The sequence below is a fragment of the Heptranchias perlo genome, chromosome 1, assembly GCF_035084215.1.
Source record: "Heptranchias perlo isolate sHepPer1 chromosome 1, sHepPer1.hap1, whole genome shotgun sequence".
Taxonomy (NCBI): Eukaryota; Metazoa; Chordata; class Chondrichthyes; order Hexanchiformes; family Hexanchidae; genus Heptranchias; species Heptranchias perlo.
This window is the reverse complement of record NC_090325.1, coordinates 173707918-173727336: the sequence shown is the minus strand read 5'-3', so window position 1 is coordinate 173727336 and position 19419 is coordinate 173707918. Positions and strand designations below refer to the sequence as shown.

The following is a 19419-nucleotide window of genomic DNA, read 5'->3' as shown; positions in this document are numbered from 1 at the left end:
AACCATTTATCCCAACTCTCTGCTTCCTGTTAGATAACCAATCCTCCACCCATGCCAGAATATTACCCCCAATCCAGTGATTCTTTATCTTGAGCAATAATCTTTTATGTGGCACCTCGTCGAATGCCTTCTGGAAGTCTAAATACACTACGTCCACTGGTTCCCCTTTATCCACCCTGTACGTTATGTCCTCAAAGAACTCAAGCAAATTTGTCACACATGACTTCCCCTTCGTAAAGCTATGCTGACTTTGTCCTATTAAATTATGTTTATCCAAATGTTCTGCTACTGTCTCCTTAATAATAGACTCCAAAATTTTACCCACCACAGATGTTAGGCTAACTGGTCTATAATTTTCAGCCTTCTGCCTACTACCCTTTTTAAATAAGGGTGTTACATTAGCAGTTTTCCAATCTGCCGGGACCTTTGCCGAGTCCAGAGAATTTTGGAAAATTATTATGTGCCAAAGCTCTCTACATTTGGCAATTGTGTCTTTGGATTGTAAAATTACAAATGCCACTGCATTTATTTTAAGAAGGGAGTGAAGGAGAAACCAGGAAACTACAGCCCTGTCAATTTAACTTGTCAGTTGTGGGGAAGTTATGAGAATTTATCATCAGGGACAGAGTGACTGAGCACTTGAACAAGTATGAGCTGTTCAGAGAGAGTTAACATGGATTTGTGTAGGGTAGGTCATGTCAGACTAATTGAATTTTTTTGAGGAAGTCGCTAGCATGGTGGATACGGGGAGTATGGATCTATGGATATTGTCTATATGGACTGCTAGAAGGTGTTTGATAAGGTTCTGCACATATGAAAGCACATGGAATTCGAGGTAAACTTTGACATGGTTTGGAGATACGAGACAAAGAGTAGGGATAAAGGGAATGTACTGATTGGTGGAATGTGTCAATTGGTGTTCCCCAGAGATCTGTACTGGGGTCTCAGCTTTTTACCATCTATATTAATGACTTGGATGAAGGAGTAGTGTTGTATATTCAAATTTGCAGATGACACTAAGTTAGGAGGCACAGTGCAAGAAGTTACTAAGGGACATAGATTAAATGAGTGGGCAAAATTATGGCAGATGGAGTTCAACATGAGTAAGTGTGAGGTCATCCACTTTGGATCGGAGGACAACAATAGTTTTGTTTACGATGCTGTCGGGATCACAGAGAGAAGGACCTACTTCTTTCAATATAACTAGCGGTTGCTCACGATAAGTTAGAGATTTAATAATAGGGGTGTTATGATAAGCAGCATCGTAAGGGACATGAATTTATCAGCATTTGGAGGGGCCCTGGGGTCTAAGAGCCATATGGAGAGAGATTTTGAGAATATTGGGGCAGGTCCTGTGAACTGGGAGCAAATGTGATGATTCTTGGATCAGGGAATACCGAGAGTGTGGCCTAGAGGTATCTGTGTACAATGAGGGGAGTCCTGGGTTGGAAGATGCTGGGGTCCAGGAAGACTAGGGAGGGGGGATCTGGGAGCATTGTAAGAGGAGTCAATGACCGGCAGCCTTGAATGGAGAATTTAGCTCCAATTGCCCATGGGTCCTTTCAGGCCACCAGGACCCCCTCTTCCTCCACCCTACCACTTTCCTGTCTGTCAGCCTCCTTTTTCCGACAGCCCATTGGGTAATTATGCACTTCCTTATTGCTTTCCCACACTGTCAGCCTCTTCCTATATTAAAGCACTAAAGAACACATTTACCAACTTAGATGATCTTTAATAAACACATTTTCAGGAACAAAACTTTCAGATGCTTGTGTTTGTGCAGTTTCCAAGCTTTTATTTTAAAAACACTCTTAAAATTAACTGTTTTGGGTGCTTAAAGAAAAATGTTAACTGAATTTGGAAACATGGACAGCAGCCAAACAGGAGGAGCCCAATAATTCAAATTAATTCTCCCTAATTTAGTAGGTAAATTTAAGCACATTATTGTAAAATATGAAATTTTTGTATACAACTTTAAATAAAAGTTAGAGGGAAAAAATGGCAGACAATAGTGACTGAATTGGTTCACCTTTTCCATTCTTTTATTGGTACGTTGTCTTAACTGGTCGTTCAGGCTTGGTTATTTTCGTAAGTTCTTAGTTTCTTATTGGTACTTTTCCCAGCCACTTTCCTTACCTTTAATTCATACTTTCCCTACCTTTTCAAGTCTGATTGGTTCAAAAGTAAAACAGCAGTAAATCAACAAAGTGTGACAGCAAAGTGTGACTGACAGAAAAAAAGTGAACTATAGGAATTAAGTGTTAGAACAGGAAGTGTGCACAGATACAAGACTTTGAAATATATAATAGTTTCCTCGATAATGGATTATGGGCAACATTTTTAACTCACAATGTTGCCGTAAGGGTTACACTTTACAAAAAATTAGGTTATCAACCTTCAATAGGATTCTTTGAATTGGTTAGTTTCTTCCTGTGGTATGTGGAGATTAAGGACACTAAGTAGGCCGTGTAGCGCCTGTTGTTTTGGCGCTACGCGGCCTCCCGGAGACCCAAGATGGCGTCTTGGATATGCATGCTAGGGCACCATCTTGGTAAAGGGTTTAGTGCATGCGCAAATAACTAACACCGACATCATGTAAAGTAGGGAGAAAATGCGTTTGATCAGTGTGCAACGCTGATTTAAAGTGACACACACCATTTTGGCACTTAATGCTCTACTCAACCGCGACCATCTAAACATGTCTTAGAGTGCCTGAAGGACCCCCCCCCCCCCCCCCCGCCCGACCAGCGCTATTTAAAAAGGGACCATGCAGGATTTACAGGTTAGTTGCTGGATTATTGCTTCTGGCTGCTGATGCATTTGTATTTGTTTTCGGAGGTCCTCTATACTTGAATACTAGGATGAGGGGACAGAGCCTAACATTTAGAGCCAGGACGTGCAGGAATGAAGTTAGGAAACGCTTCTACACGCAAAGGGTGGGAGCCAAAGAATGTGGCCTAAGAATATCCCTAGGATATTTACCTATTGACACTGTACACAATGTCAGGTTGGTGTGAACAAAAGCTGATGTGCCTGTAGTTTGAAGCCATGACTTCTTGTGACCCTAAGTTTTTAATTTGCAATATTCTTCGCATTAATAAGATAGGCAAGTTATAGGACTAAATCAATCCTACCTGATCTAAGAATAGCACATTCTTTGGCTCACCACACATTCCTCCATTTAATATTGGAATTCTTTTTATCTCAATGCTATTACTTTTCTGATATTCAGCACTACGCATAATTCCTTGTGTGGATTAAAGGAAGGTTTACCTTGTAAAAGCATTTGTAACATAGCCACCTGGAATAATTTTCCACATGGACTGCTTCAAAATGAAGGCTCACCACCACCTTCTCGAGGGCAACTAGGGATGGGTTATAAATTCCGGCCTTGCTCGTGACTCCTACATCCAGAGAATACATTTTAAAAAAGACCCACCCCTCTTCACCTATAGGCCTCAGGACTGTGTCTTGACACTTAAGAGACCCCCCCCCTACTTTTCTCTCACTTGAATATGTTGCAATGGTTCTCAGCCATGGCGGTAATGGTCAAGGCCATGACTCCAGATCCACTGTGACAACAGCAATACCATCCAACATGGAGTTTAAGAACACAGCTATTGGTACACAAGACTTCCTCCTAAGGCACAAATCCCTAGTTTCTCTTACACCCGGGGCAAGATAGAAAAATAAATCAAAGACAAACAAATATATAGAGACAATGGGGGTAAAATGCAACTGCGGCAGGGGTGCAACATGCTGGCTGCAGATCGACTGCCCGTTACACACCTCGCCCGATCCGCTACCACCCGTTTTGTGCCCCCACTGAAGTTGAATTTTGCTCCCAGAAAGTGTGCAACAGCCATTGAGAGCAAGGGGACTGGTAAACAAAACCAAGCAAGACAGAAGGAATTAGTGGTACAGAGACAGACAATTACAGGAAGCAATAGGGGAAGTCCATTAAATGAATGGAACACACATTAGTTAAACTGCTGACCTCACAAACTATTGAAAAAATTGCACATTTCCTTATTCTGAAGATGTCAATTGGGGTTCTTATTGACATTATGTAGAATCATTGCAAATTATTTCAATGTAATGCATGGTGTGTTTCAGTAGAACTATATTGCAATGTAAGTCATCCACCTCTACACTGCTATTGCAGTGGCACTTTAAAAAAAAAAGTTATTTGTTGCAAATAGGACTTATTTTACTGCTCATAAATTAACCTTCACTCACCAAAAGAAAACAAACGTTTACTGGAGGAGATAATTCTTAAAGGAATCAGATGCAACTTTTAGATAGGCATTAACTAGTCAGTTGTGTAAAGAGGAGTTGTAATAGGCCACTAAGGAATGGGTGCAGCAAGAAAAAACAAAAGAATGAAGGATTAGAAATACAGGAAAGAAAAGATAGTACTTGTAAGCTGGATTCCAGGTGAGTGGAATTCTGTCTCAGCTCCTTATTCTACAATGCCAGATTCACAAAATACAAATCAGTCATTACACTTAGGTGAGGATTTAATACTTAGTCAACACAGAAACTTCCATTATATTAAATATTTATTTCAAAGAGCAATAGTAGATTTTGCAAACATCAGTGTAAACAGGGATTATGCCAACCCAGAGTAACATTAAAACTATAAAACTCCAGAAAATTCAGGACACTCCACACCATTCATCTCTTGAATTGCAGCCATTTGGTTCATTAAATCATTCATCTCTGCTTTCATAATAATGAAACTCAGACAGACGATGATTTAGGAATGCCACTGCACTGTAATACAAATTATTTACCAAACACACACGCACACACAAAAATCATCCCATCAGGGAAAAAGAGAATTTCTCACAGTTAAATTGATAATATGGAGTGCAGATGATGTGAGATGTTTTAAGTTGGTGGTAAACTTAAAATGCAATACAACTATTTGTACCACATTGGAGAGAGAAAAAAAGCACATCACCCTTTGTGTGTACCCGAACAATAATATATAATGTACAAAGAAATTCAGTGCATCTTTTTGTTTTGCTACAACAATACAATCCGATAGAGACCTATCTAGGGAAGAAAGCATTGGCACCAATGAAAAAAGAGTTGTGCTAAAAGCTGCATCATTTGAATTAATTTATATATGTACATTGGAATTATCTTCAGTATTGAGTTTTATCATACTAATTTACCCCTCCCCAGTTTTCATACTGGGGCAGAAAATTTGAACTGAACAACATCAAATATCACAGTCATAAAACATGCCAATGCTTCTCCCCTTTCAATTCAAATGTCACCGTATAACTGTAATTAGCATTCATTTTATAATATTTGTACTTTTACCCTGGTTAACACTTCTTTCACAAAATTTATCAAATACTTGCTACAATTTTCCTTGCAATAGTAGAATATGCCTTCACAACTGGTCATTTGGTGTTAGGAAGCATTCTGATACTCCTAAAGTTAAAAACCAACAACATCTTCAAAGTGATTTTTTTTTCTTGCCAGGAAGACTAAGAGGTTTGTAAATGAAGCAGGGAAGAGAAGAGTAGTATGGAGGCTAAGATTAGATAGGTACTTGGAATAGAGATTGATTTATCACCTCAAGCCATCAGCTGAGTAATCTGCATGCTGTCAGGAAGTACAGAGGGTGGTACGTCCACCTGGAAAACGAGAATGCCTCTGTCTGATAGGTATGAACACATTTACTCCTTTCTCACTTTTTTCTTACGCAGCAGTTTTGTGGGGCAGTCACCTGAGCCAGCACCTTCATCAGCTTCTTTCATCTGAAAAATAAAAGCAGAACTTAATACAAAAGGAGCAAGTTTTTTTTTTGGTAGAGACACCGTTATGTAAGTGATGTTTCAAAATAAGATTTTATTCACTCAATTATTACATTCTTAACCAGTGTGCTGGAGAGATCTAATATACATTTTTCTCCCTTCACTAGTCCACCTTCAAGCCACATGCTACTGCAGCTAGCCTATGCCCAAGTGATGTCATCTTGCTGGATTTCAAGCTGTCCCATATTGCTTGTGGACCGAGCTCTGAAGTGTGCTGTTACATTTCTGGTTTTTTTCTAACTTTCTTATCCTAGAATATCTCTCATATCCTAGATCACTCTCATGAATCACAACTCAACGCACCTTCAAGGGAAAATGTCTATCCTTGCCTTGAGATCCAAGTACGTTTTCAGTAATGCCCAGACGGAAGTGGACAGCAAACCTCTTCTGCTAATTGTGTTTAGCAACTGCAGCTACTTTATGCCTTCATAAGATGTCAATTTTCAAAAGCAATAGAGCATCAAGTTATACTCGGTTTCAAATTTAATATATCAAATGAATTTATTTTACAAAAGATGAAGCAAAGTGATGAGTTATATTATGGGTCCACCAATGCCTCAAATTTAAAATTCTCATCCTTGTGTTCAAACCCTTCCATGGCCTCGCCGCTCCCCATCTCTGTAACCTCCAGCCCTACAACCCTCCGAGAACTCTGTGTTCCTTCAATTGTGGCCTCTTGTGCAGCCTCGACTTCCTTCGCTCCACCATTGGCGGCCGTGCCTTTAGCCGGTCCCCAAACCGGTTCACACTTCTTTTTCCTCCTTTTAAGGCACTCCTTAAAACCTACCTCTGACCAAGCTTTTGGTCACCTGTCCTAATGTCTCCTTTGGCTAGGTGTCAATTTTGTCTGATTACGCTCCTGTGAAGCACTGTGAGATGTTTTACTTCATTAAAAGGTGCTATATAAATGTAAGTTGCTATATATTTACAGTAGATAATCTTCCACCTGACTCAATTGGACAAAGTAATAAAATTATTGCAACTTTAAGAACTAAGTTAATCCTTTGTGAACAACTTAAGTATTTCTCCTTTCTTTAAAGGATATTAACTTAACCTAGTAATGACTGGTTGTTTCTCAGTGTTAGTCCTTCAACTGAAGGTACCTGCTCTCTGATCGCATGTTGTTGCTCTTTTCCTGTTTTATATGCTTCCATTTCACTTATCCAATTTTGTTTTAAATATCTGCTTTCTGCCCAGTCATATGTGTCTACCCAGTCTAAAGCAACAAGACAAAGCAGCTTAACAAAAAAGGGAACTGACAGCGAGACATACCTCTTAATTCATTAGTGCAAATTTGCAGCTAATCATTCAACTTTGCAAATATTTTATTTGTTTTCAGATAGATCATTTCCTTACATGGGTTATCAATGATCATTTCCTTATTTGTTTACTGATGCCCAAGTCCACTCCCCACTAACCACAGCTCTATCTAGGACCATCTTTCCCATGGAAAATCCATGTAATTTTTCAAAATAGTGTGTCCTTGCCATTTAACCTGCTGGAACTGCCTTTTGAAAGAAATATCTTTTCTTTGCAAATCAAGCAGGGAATTCATTGAAAAGCTTAAAAAACCGCTGGCAGAATCTTTAGCCCATTTGAGGCGCATGCTTGAAATCTATACAGAGATTAGCATCTTTCACTGCACCATACCATCACTAATGCCAAAAAACAAATCGTATATAGGGATCACAGGTCATTCCACTGGAGCAGAACCTATATCACGGACTAAGAAAAAGGTCACAATAACCATAATTTACAGCTTCCTACCCAATTTCACTGAGCATTATTCTTTGGATATTTCAAGCAAGGAGGCCTGAAATTTTGAGTGACTAAGACTGACTCCTTTAGTAGGCACTGCTGGAGCATCATCCACACACCAAAATCCCATCTGCTCATTCTTAGCTCATCTCCAAGGAATATATAAATGTTACATAGTTATCTTAGCACCCTGTATTTAGCTGCGAAAAGAAAACCAACAGATGCATTTTTAGTACATAGGAAAGTGGGTCATAGAGATGTCAATATCTGGACACCAACTTCAAAAAAATGCATCTCCATGGAGTTTCTTCACATTCAACTGGAGCTCACTGTTATAATACATAGCAAATTATAGAATGAAGAAAGGTTTTTTTTTGCAATACCAACTTTATTTGCATGGAAGAGGAGTAAGCCAGTCAGCCCCTTGACCCTGTACTGCCATTCTATTACATCATGGCTGATCTGTACTTCAACTCCATTTACCCGCCTTTGCTCCATATCCCTTGACCCAGCATCCACAGCCTTTTGGGGGTTAGATTTCCACTACCTTTTGTGTGAAGTATCCAGTTGGGATCTGGCCAAGGTGTCTGTTGAAGCAGACCTAGATGGCAAGAGAAAAAGATGCAACTCTGTTCCCTCTTAACTGCAGGCAATTTGTGCGCCTCACTAAGGTGGTGGCTAGGAGCCCCCTTCACACCTTAAACCCCAAAACTTGGTTAATGTTGGTTGAGAGACTATATAAAATAATCCAGTTAGAGAAAATCATGTACTCATTGGAGGCTGAATCAGGAGGATTTTTAAAAAAGAATCTGATTCTCCTTCCTGGCCTTCTACCAGTCACTGGTCAGAACCCCAACATGACTCCCCACATAATAGACAGCACAAAAGAAAACACACTTCACTGTAACCAAATATAGTAATTCAAAAATAAATGGCACAACCAAAACCTACTGGATTATGACTCAGAGGGCAAGTGAAGTACATCTTAACACTACTGCCATTCCCAGAGACAGTTCTCAAGATCAGTCACATGCCAATCCACACTAGCTACTATATTGTACGACCCACACTGCACTTTGAATACCGTATAATCATTCCTCATTTTTGTTTGCAGAAAAATTATAATTGACCCAGAAAGTTGATTTTCTTTCACTTATATCCTGAGACTACCGTTTCCCAAAATCCTGACATACATGCTGAACATAGTGTGCTGTAGATAGATATTAATAATAGTTTTAAAACCTTGTCTTATCTGATCCAATAAAAAAGGGCAGATTTTAATAAATAGTTACTTGTCCTTCAGAGCACTGTGTACTTACCAATCAAAAGACAGCATTCATTTAAACAAAAAACACTAACCTCATCCTCTGAAGCAGATTTTGATTTATTGGCCTCTTCATCCTCCTCATCTTCTTGACTGCCATCTCCAATATCTTCATCATCTCCACTTGATTTCTCATCTTCAACTTCTATACAAATAATTTTAAAAGCCAGTAGACAGGTACATTAAAAGCCAATGGACATGGAACAAAAAGCAATCGAAAAGGTTAATGGAACATTGGCTTTTATCTCAAGAGGAAAGAGGGGTGGTGTAGGGCTGGAGGAGGTTACAGAGATAGGGAGGGGTGAAGCCATAGAGGGATTTGAACACAACAATGAGAATTTTAAATTTGAGGTGCTTTTTGATTGGGAGTCAATGTAACTCAGTGAGCAAAGAGGTTATGGGTGAGCAGGACTTGGTGTAGGTTAGGATACAGGCAGGAGAGTTTAGTATAAGGAAAGTTTAAGGAGGGTGCAGGATTGAAGGCCAGCCAGGCGAGCATTGGAACACAGTTAACAAAGCTACGGATGTGGATTTCAGCAGCAGATGGGCTGAGACGGAAGTAAGTTGTGATGGTCAGAAGCTCAGCTCGGGATCGAATAGATTGTGAACAGGATAATGAGGTTGCGAACAGCCTGTTTCAATTTGAGACAGTAATCGCAGGAGGGGAATAGTGGCGTGATCTGAAGACAATGGCTTCAGTGTTCCCAATCTTTAACTGGAGGAAATTTAAGCTCATCCAAGAATGGATGTTGGGCAAGGAGTCTGACAACATATAGAGGCAGTGGAACAGCTGAGAGAGGTGTTGGAGAGATAAAACTATGCGCCGTTAGTGTACATATGGAAACTGATATTGGCGGTTCCATTGTAATGTCAAATCTACATGATGTACCCATTAGGTATCCTATGGGAAATTATTGCCCTCCATACAATTTAAAAAGAAAGGAAATCGAGAAGCTGTTCTTTTACCTTTTGTAAGATCATTGCATTCTTTCTTCTCATCCATCACTTCCTCCTGCTCTTCATCCTCCTGATCCTGTTCTTCTCTGACATCAGGTTGCATAGCATCAGTCTTCTTATACTCAGCTGCATCATCAAGTTTCTAAAAGAGTTGTATATTTACGTCAGTTTGGTATCTCTTATTAAAATCAAATTCAAAAACCTTTGTACTTCTTGAATAAATCCAGTTCAGAATCACGTTCAGAGAGACATCATCATCATCATCCAGGAGGACATGGCCAAAACTGCCAAACACTGAAGACAGAGTTCAAAAGGTAGCCCAGTGGCACAGAAACAGAATTATAGAAGTAGGTTCATCCCTTCAATTCAAAGAAGAAAAAAAGCTGAGACCAAAAGAAAAACCTGTTGTTTGTAGTTACTAGAATGCAATTAATCTACACGTATATACACAATACTGTTTGAGGTTGAGGAAAAGCTTTACTATGAACAGTGAAACATTTATATTTCGTTGCATTTTGCCCTGCCCCAAAGACCTTTTCCTTATAGAGATGTAGTTCCGCACAAGCAGGCACCTTTTAGTGTTTGCCCAAGTAGGCATAGGCATAAGTGTCGGCAGACTACTTGACCGTGTAACAGACGCTTATGCGCATTTCCAGCAGTACTTTCTGTATAACAAAATTGAGAGTGGGAACCCTGTCCTATTTTTCTTCCATAAACCCCTGGGGGAAGGTGGGAAGGTTTGATGAGACCAACCATAGTACTTCACCACGCTGAGACCAGCTAAGTCAGCAGAGTCCAGGGATCAAATGTGGGACCTTCATGATCTGCGAAGCTTAGTTACCCACTGCCTGAAATCAGACGAGTCATTAGAGAGCCATTACAAAAGCTTTCAAGCATTTTCTTACCTTGCTTGGCCAGCAGAACAGCACAATTAACCCTAAAGGTAAAACAGCTGTCAGGATGTAAATAATCCAGAGCCAAGGACGCTCTTCTGCAGCAGCCGTCAGCTGACCCAACACACCAGGCTGAAAAGAAAAAAGATAAATCTCCTCAATCAGATCAAGCGAGCTTCAGCATTTCAACCAGATATACATGTTTGTTCTGGAAATATCAGGATCACTGTGGGTAAACTACACCACAGAGTTATACCTTCATGCAAATATGTGGTAACGATTCACTTGATTGCATCAGTGATGCAGTCAGGTCAATTAAGTATGGATTTAAACTAGCCTTTAAAACTGATTTATTTTACCAGTGGAATGCCCATTAAAAAAACACCTCCAAAATGGATGGTGGGAGGCAGGAGGAAGAAATAGAAAAAGTAAAAATACGTAGATTAGGCAGGGGAAATAAGTAAAATTAAAAGACTAATAGAAAATAGGAAACTATAAAAAAGGGCAAGAAAAAAATGCAGAAGAGATATATGACTGGGTAATCAGGACAATTGTTTAGTTAAAATGTAAGTGTGTCTTTTTAGTTGTATAGTTCATAATATTACTTTAATAAAACTACCCCTGATGAGAGTACCTTTAAAATTGGGATTTTGTTTTTTTTTGAGTTTTTAACAGTGCCACACAAAGTAAATAATAGATAAACCAGTCAGCTCAGAAACAGGAATTTCCCCCGACCCATCAGCAATCCAAGGGTTAAAAATGCTGTCATTTGATGCATTTAAAAGAAAACAAAAATGGAAACATATCAAAATCTGGAAATGCAATTGAGAAAATGGTGGGAATTCATGCAAAGCAGTCAACAGCTCATAAAAGAAGAAATACAAGAATATTGTAATCAATAAAGCCCCAAAAATAAAATATTTAAGTGTTACTACAATTATATTTTGGCGTCATTCTGTGGCACCACATAATTTTGTATTTTTTAATGACACACTATAGTATTGGTAGGAGTGACCACCGCACAGTCCTTGTGGAGACGAAGTCCCGTCTTCACATTGAGGACACCATCCAACGTGTTGTGTAGCACTACCATCGTGCTAAATGGGATAGATGCAGAACAGATCTAGCACCTCAAAATTAGGCATCCATGAGGCGCTGTGGGCCATCAGCAGCAGCAGAATTGTATTTCAGCACAATCTGTAACCTCATGGTCCGACATATTCCTCACTTTACCATTACCAAGAAGCCAGGGGATCATCCCTGGTTCAATAAGGAGCGTAGAAGAGCATGCCAGGAGTACCTAAAAATGAGATGCCAACCTGTGAAGCTACAACACAGGACTACATGCATGCTAAACAGCAGAAGCAACATGCTATAGGCAGAGCTAAGCGATTCCACAACCAACGAGTCAGATCAAAGCTCTGCATTCCTGCCACATCCAGTCGTGAATGGTGGTGGACAATTAAACAACTAACGGGAAGAGGAGGCTTTGTAAGCATCCCCATCCTCAATGATGGCAGAGTCCAGCGTGTGAGTGCAAATGACAAGGCTAAAGCGTTTGCAACCATCTTCAGCCAGAAGTGCCGAGTGGATGATCCATCTCAGCCTCCTCCCGATATCCCCACCATCACAGAAGCCAGTCTTGAGCTAATTCGATTCACTCCACAGGATATCAAGAAATGGTTGAGTGCACTGGATACAACAAAGGCTATGGGCCCCGACAACATCCGGCTGTAGTTTTGAAGACTTCTGCTCCAGAACCAGCCGCGCCTCTAGCCGAACTGTTCCAGTTCAGCTACAACACTGGCATCTACCCGACAATGTGGAAAATTGCCCAGGTAGGTCTTGTCCACAAAACGTAGGACAAATCCAATCCGGCCAATTACCGCCCCATCAGCCTACTCTCAATCATCAGCAAAATGATGGAAGGTGTCATCGACAGTGCTATCAAGCGGCACTTACCAATAACCTGCTCACCGATGCTCAGTTTGGGTTCTGCCAGGACCACTCGGCTCCAGACCTCCAGCCTTGGTCCAAACATGGACAAAAAAAGAGCTGAATTCCAGAGGTGAGGTGAGAGTGACTGCCCTTGACATCAAAGCAGCATTTGACCGAGTGTGGCACCAAGGAGCCCTAGTAAAATTGAAGTCAATGGGAATCAGGGGGAAAACTCTCCAGTGGCTGGAGTCATACCTAGCACAAAGCAAGATAGTAGTGGTTGTTGGAGGCCAATCATCTCAGTCCCAGGACATTGCTGCAGGAGTTCCTCAGGGCAGTGTCCTAGGCCCAATCATCTTCAGCTGCTTCATCAATGACCTTCCCTCCATCATAAGGTCAGAAATGGGGATGTTCGCTGATGACTGCACAGTGTTCAGTTCCATTCGCAACCCCTCAGATAATGAAACAGTACGTGCCCACATGCAGCAAGACCTGGGCAACATCCAAGCTTGGGCTGATAAGTGGCAAGTAACATTCGCGCCAGTCAAGTGCCAGGCAATGACCATCTGCAAAAAGAGTCTAACCACCTCCCCTTGACATTCAATGGCATTACCAACGCCAAATCTCCCACCATCAACATCCTGGGGGGGGGGGGGGCACCATTGACCAGAAACTTAACTGGACCAGCCACATAAATACTGTGGCTACAAGAGCAGGTCAGAGGCTGGGTGTTCTGCAGTGAGTGACTCACCTCCCGACTCCCCAAAGCCTTTCCACCATCTACAAGACTCAAGTCAGGAGTATGATGGAATACTCTCCACTTGCCTGGATGAGTGCAGCTCCAACAACACTCAAGAAGCTCGACATCATCCAGGACAAAGCAGCTGGCTTGATTGGTACCCCATCCACCACCACAAACATTCACTCCCTCCACCACTGGCGCACCGTGGCTGCAGTGTGTACCATCCACAGGATGCACTGCAGCAACTTGCCAAGGCTTCTTCGACAGCACCTCCCAAACCCGCGACCTCTACCACCTAGAAGGACAAGAGCATCAGGCACATGGGAATACCACCACCTGCAAGTTCACCTCCAAGTCACACACCATCCCGACTTGGAAATATATCGCCGTTCCTTCATCGTCGCTGGGTCAAAATCCTGGAATGCCCTACCTAACAGCACTGTGGGAGAACCTTCACCACACGGACTGCTGCGGTTCAAGAAGGTGGCTCACCACCACCTTCTCAAGGGCAATTAGGGATGGGCAATAAATGCTGGCCTTGCCAGTGACGCCCACATCCCATGAACGAATAAAAAAATTTTTTAAACATATGGAATTAAAAGGTGAAGAAGCACTTAAGCTGAACCTCAAGTGAGAAGATAGATTAATGTTATTGTTCTTTACTGTCTAGAAACATCTACTTGTAGCTGAAGAGTGCACTGAAACAGTCACTGGTGATCAGAAAAATTAAGACATGCAGATTACAACTAATGATGGACATTTGCATTATTAAAAAAAACAAAATACACCATATGAAGTACTTTCAATGTAAAGAAAATTATTTTCCTCCCACTTTTCAAAACCTGAATCTTCAAAAACAATGTTTCCCCAGACACAAGAACTCATTTAAAGAATCTGCCATCTTTTCAGGAGAGGTGACAATCCACTGATGTCAATGAGATTTATCAGGAAATACTCACTCCATCTGCATGTTCCAAGTGTTTTGGGTGCTTTACAAATATGTATTGGCTAGGATTTTTTTTGTATTCTCTGCTAACCAACACCAAATATGAGCTGGTACATATTTACAAGTAGAACCACAGCTCCCACGTATGGCACAGCAATGGAGCAAAAATTAAATAATTTCTGTTTCAGGCTAATTTTAGGCTTTACTGCCTACCTGCTTGTGCAAATCCAGCTGACAACACTGTGCTGTCTCTACCTGTAGTTTTACAGGGTCAGATCATTTGAGTAATTATTTATTGCTGCCTGCACAACTTTAGCCTTGTGCAAGGAGCTAGTCTAATGGGAATGTGGAAAATTTGGCCAGCAGCTCAAATATAAAGGGACTGGCACAATGAAACATAAATTGCTAAATATGGGGTACAATTATTGTTTCAGCATTTATAAAGCTTCAAATTGATTTTTAAAGATCTGTCAACCTTTGCCAAGAATCGGGGTAGAATGGGAAGGAAGTGCAAGTCAAAACCCAATGTGAAAGCTCGAAACCGATTCTTTTGGCAAAAAATTGAGCATTACAGCACCCGACCCATTTGATGTTAGGCAAAATGGACATGCTGCTGTGGGTGAAGTGGGAACGAGGAGGGTTGCCCTGTTTGGTATTTCAGGGCACCTACCCAGAAGATAGCAGCGCACAATTCCTGCCAGCATGTGGTCACAGGGTTCAACATTGTGTATGTTACCTGCAGAACGTGAGAACAGATGCAGAAAATGAGTACTTTGAGGAATCTAGGAAGGCAAGACTACCACAGACAGTATCATGTATTGGGCAGATGACATAAGATTGGATGCTACAAAGTGTTGCCCAAGCTGTTGTACATTTACAGCTGACCCATACCAAGCCCACTCATAGCTCTTTCATTGCATCTCATGCATACCCATACATCAGTGGGGCACTCCTTCAAGTGGAGTTGAGGTCAAAAATCAGCCATGATCTGACTGAATGGCGGAGCAGGCTCGAGGGGCATGTAGCCTACTCCTGCTCCTATTTCTTATGCAATGTGCAATTGAAAGCCTTGGTCAGGCACATCGTCCAAGGATATCACACCTCAAGTTGTTGTAACACTTCCTAGCTGCATCCAGGTTGGCCTGCAGGTTGTGCACATCTGTCACTGTGCTCTGTCAACTGGTACATCTGATCACAATATTTAACCTAAAATTTCTTCTACACTCTACCTAGCCATGATAGCCTCAGTCAGTATACCCTCTCCTGAAATTGGAAAAGAAAATCTGTGAAACAGGAGGTTTTGAAAGCTGTGGTTGTACAAAGGATGGGAGGGGAAGCAAAAAGTTAAAACTTTACAATGAATGTACCTCTCAATAACCCAATTTATTGAAAATATTTCATAATATATTGACAAGATACCTCATTTGCAGTAGCCACCATCTTCTTCAGCCCCCAACCATCAGCTGCCCACTGGTCAGACACTTCCCTCTCAGTACAGATGATAAAGTTATCAAACAAGATGTCAGAAGTCATGGACCACAGTTCCAGACCAATAGCAACGACCGGAGTCATCTTGTATGGTTGTAAGTCCTCAAAATAATTAGGATTTTGGATTTTCCGTGGATTCCATACACCCTGTATATAAAAAAACACAAAAAAGACTACCCAGCTGTTCTTCTAGCTCCATATTTATCTTATGTTGTTACACCCCCTCCACCTTATTCATAGAATCATAGAAGTTTACAACATGGAAACAGGCCCTTCGGCCCAACATGTCCATGTCGCCCAGTTTATACCACTAAGCTAGTCCCAATTGCCTGCACTTGGCCCATATCCCTCTATACCCATCTTACCCATGTAACTGTCCAAATGCTTTTTAAAAGACAAAATTGTACCCGCCTCTACTACTGCCTCTGGCAGCTCGTTCCAGACACTCACCACCCTTTGAGTGAAAAAATTGCCCCTCTGGACCCTTTTGTATCTCTCCCCTCTCACCTTAAATCTATGCCCCCTCGTTATAGACTCCCCTACCTTTGGGAAAAGATTTTGACTATCTACCTTATCTATGCCCCTCATTATTTTATAGACTTCTATAAGATCACCCCTTAACCTCCTACTCTCCAGGGAAAAAAGTCTCAGTCTATCCAACCTCTCCCTATAAGTCAAACCATCAAGTCCCGGTAGCATCCTAGTAAATCTTTTCTGCACTCTTTCTAGTTTAATAATATCCTTTCTATAATAGGGTGACCAGAACTGTACACAGTATTCCAAGTGTGGCCTTACTAATGTCTTGTACAACTTCAACAAGACATCCCAACTCCTGTATTCCTTAGAGTATTGAAACAGGGGACTCTCTGCAGAGAGCAAGAAGGAAGGAGAATCCAGTTTGATGTGTACAAGTGCCAGGACCAATTCCACACAAAGTGGGGTACTACTTAAACTAGTCTTTCAACTGGGAAACTGCTCGAGTTATCACTTCCCTCTTCTTGTGTGCAGTGTTTATATCCCCACAATAATGGCTTTGGCTCCTTCCCACACCAGTAATAGGTCTATCCCATCTTCAAAGCACATTTATCCAAATAATCCTGCAAATTCCTCTCTCAAACTGCATGCCACTCAGCAATGAGACATTGGCCTTGATTTCTGTGGGTTGGGGGGGGGGGGGGGGGGGGGTAAGAGTGCGCATGTGCCCGGTGGTGTGCGGCACATCTGGACAGATCAGAGACATGAAGGCCCTGCCTATCTTAATGGCAGGGCCTCATTTAAATAAAACTTCCCTGACTACTGCCTCCATTCACTACCTGGCCAGTGGGCAGACAGGAGCAGGAATTTGACCGCAGCTAGAGGCCCATGGGAACGGTCCCTGGCAGTCAGTGGGTGGAAGGGTTCCAGGGCAATCACAGTGGGATCAGGGAAGGCTGCGGATTCCCTTGCGTTGTTGGATTGGCAGTGGGGGCAGGGGGAGGCTGGAGCAGGGGAGACTCGAGGACTACTTGAGGGGCCTTGGGTGAACACTCCTGCTCCACAAGGAGTTCAAAGAGAAGGCAGTTTTTAAAACTTATCTTGGCCTCTTCTGGACAGTCATCTCCTCCTGCTGTGTTTCTGTTGCTGAGTAGCTGAGTGCGGTACCCAGCGTTGTCATTAATATTACATCCTAACTTCTGCATCTTGAGTAGGCCCCCGCCTGCTTTTAGTGGGAGCCTCGTCGGGGGCCCTAATCACCGCCGTTAATATTATGCCGAGGCCACTAAGTCTCTAGGACCCAAAAGACTAGGGCAAATTTGGAACTTTCAAGCTACAGCTATACAAGTAGTTGGAAACTGATTGCTACAGTGTGAAGTACAGGCAAAAAGATCAGACTTGTACTGTGCAGAGTTCTCTCCCCAGCATTTAATTATTAAAAAAATACATGTTGAGGGTCTTAGTATTCATTTTCTTATAACATTAAAACAAATATTAAGTTTATATAATGCCTGAGAGAACCAATGAGCTTACTGAACATTGTTTTCGAACCAAGTTTCCCAATGGCCTAGTGTTATACCCTGTTGATCCACTTTTGTGTTCTCAAAATCAAGTCCTGGGCTTGATTTTGCAATCTATTTTGACCCAATCTGCTTTGCATGGACATAAAAGTGGTTGTATAACTGTAGCCTTAGATATGGGGTTACCTGTGTATGGTCCAATATACATAAATGGGTAATTTTTGGCAGATGAGCAGCAGAAACCCCATAAAAATGGTATAAACGGAAATTCACTTCCATAGAGTCAATAGATGATCCTTCAACTATGTGGATTGTTAGGTAACATTAAAAATAAAACTCTAGCCTAGCACTGTTCCCTAGGAAGCTGTGAAAGTAGAAAAATGTATGAACTTGCACACCAGTGACCTTAGAATCATAGAAAAAGGCCATTCGGCTCACCATCTCAAAGCTAGCACCAGCTTTTGCACTGGAGCTATCTACAGAATAAGAGATCACATAATTGGGTACAACCATCCCCCAACCACCCAAGAGCACAAATCCAACATCTAATTCATCACTACCCCAGTTCCATTTTTCTTCACTTCCTCCATGCCATTTTGTCCATATAAATTAAAGCCTCTTCCTAGCTACATTATGAACATTAATGGTTACAAGAACTTGCTGCAGTGCCAAACAACTTGAAGACTTCCTTCCAGTACCTGGTAGTTGGGATTTTCAATCATAGGTGGCTTCCATTTTCCCTTGTAGTTAGGATTGCTCATCATAGGTGGTTCCCAAACTCCACACCCAGGTGCAGTTTCACACTTTGGATTAGGAATCTGGGGAGCTTCCCACTCACCATCCATTTCTTCATCCCTGGAAAGGAAATGACATTCTGAGTGCATTACACATATATATTATTGTAGTTCCATGTTATTTTGCCAACTTCAAAATTAACAGCTAGAGGATTGAAGAAAAACTTACATGCCTACATATCAAAAATAGTACATGAAAACTTTAACCACCATGGGCTGCATTGTTCAGATGCTACTTTCCCGTCATGTCGTTCTGACCAAATATTGGGGCAACCACAGTATTAACTTTGACCCAGTCCTAAAGCCTTAAACACCACAGAAAATTAGCTCACTAAAGAATTCTCCTGAAAAATCCCACAGTTCTTCCTAGATGTTACTATACACTGGCAGTTACCAGACGATTGTGCTGCAATATATATGCATTGTTTCTAACTTCTTAGAAACTTTTTCATGTTTATATCAATAGTATCAGCAGAAAATACCTGCTAGATAGGATATTTGTCCAACAGGCAGGGCATAGTGTACTTATGATCTATCACTTGTACTTTATTCATCAAGTCTGCTGACCATATTTAATTGGCACCCATCTATGCAGCCTGCTTTTTTTTGGCTGGCTATATATTACGTTTAAGAGCAAGATTCACATCACTTCTTTCATGGCAGATACTCTGAACTACATTTAAATAAATTGTATGCAAAACAAAAAAAAAGAAAATTCAACCGACATTTCCACAAACATACCTAAATTCAC

General features: G+C 41.3%; 1 protein-coding gene across 1 annotated transcript in view; it reads right to left on the bottom strand.

Annotated features, from left to right (window-relative positions):
- Positions 1 to 4544: 4544 nt before the first annotated feature.
- The window catches only part of LOC137327956 (calnexin-like), a 41821-nt gene continuing 26946 nt past the window's right edge, over positions 4545 to 19419 (bottom strand). The window contains exons 10-15 of the mRNA XM_067993965.1: positions 18573 to 18729; positions 15812 to 16027; positions 10779 to 10898; positions 9883 to 10015; positions 8952 to 9061; positions 4545 to 5777 (exon numbers count right to left, since the gene is read on the bottom strand). Coding sequence (XP_067850066.1) covers positions 5697 to 5777; positions 8952 to 9061; positions 9883 to 10015; positions 10779 to 10898; positions 15812 to 16027; positions 18573 to 18729 — 817 coding nt within the window. The 3' untranslated portion in view covers positions 4545 to 5696. The remainder of the gene's footprint in view (positions 5778 to 8951; positions 9062 to 9882; positions 10016 to 10778; positions 10899 to 15811; positions 16028 to 18572; positions 18730 to 19419) is intronic.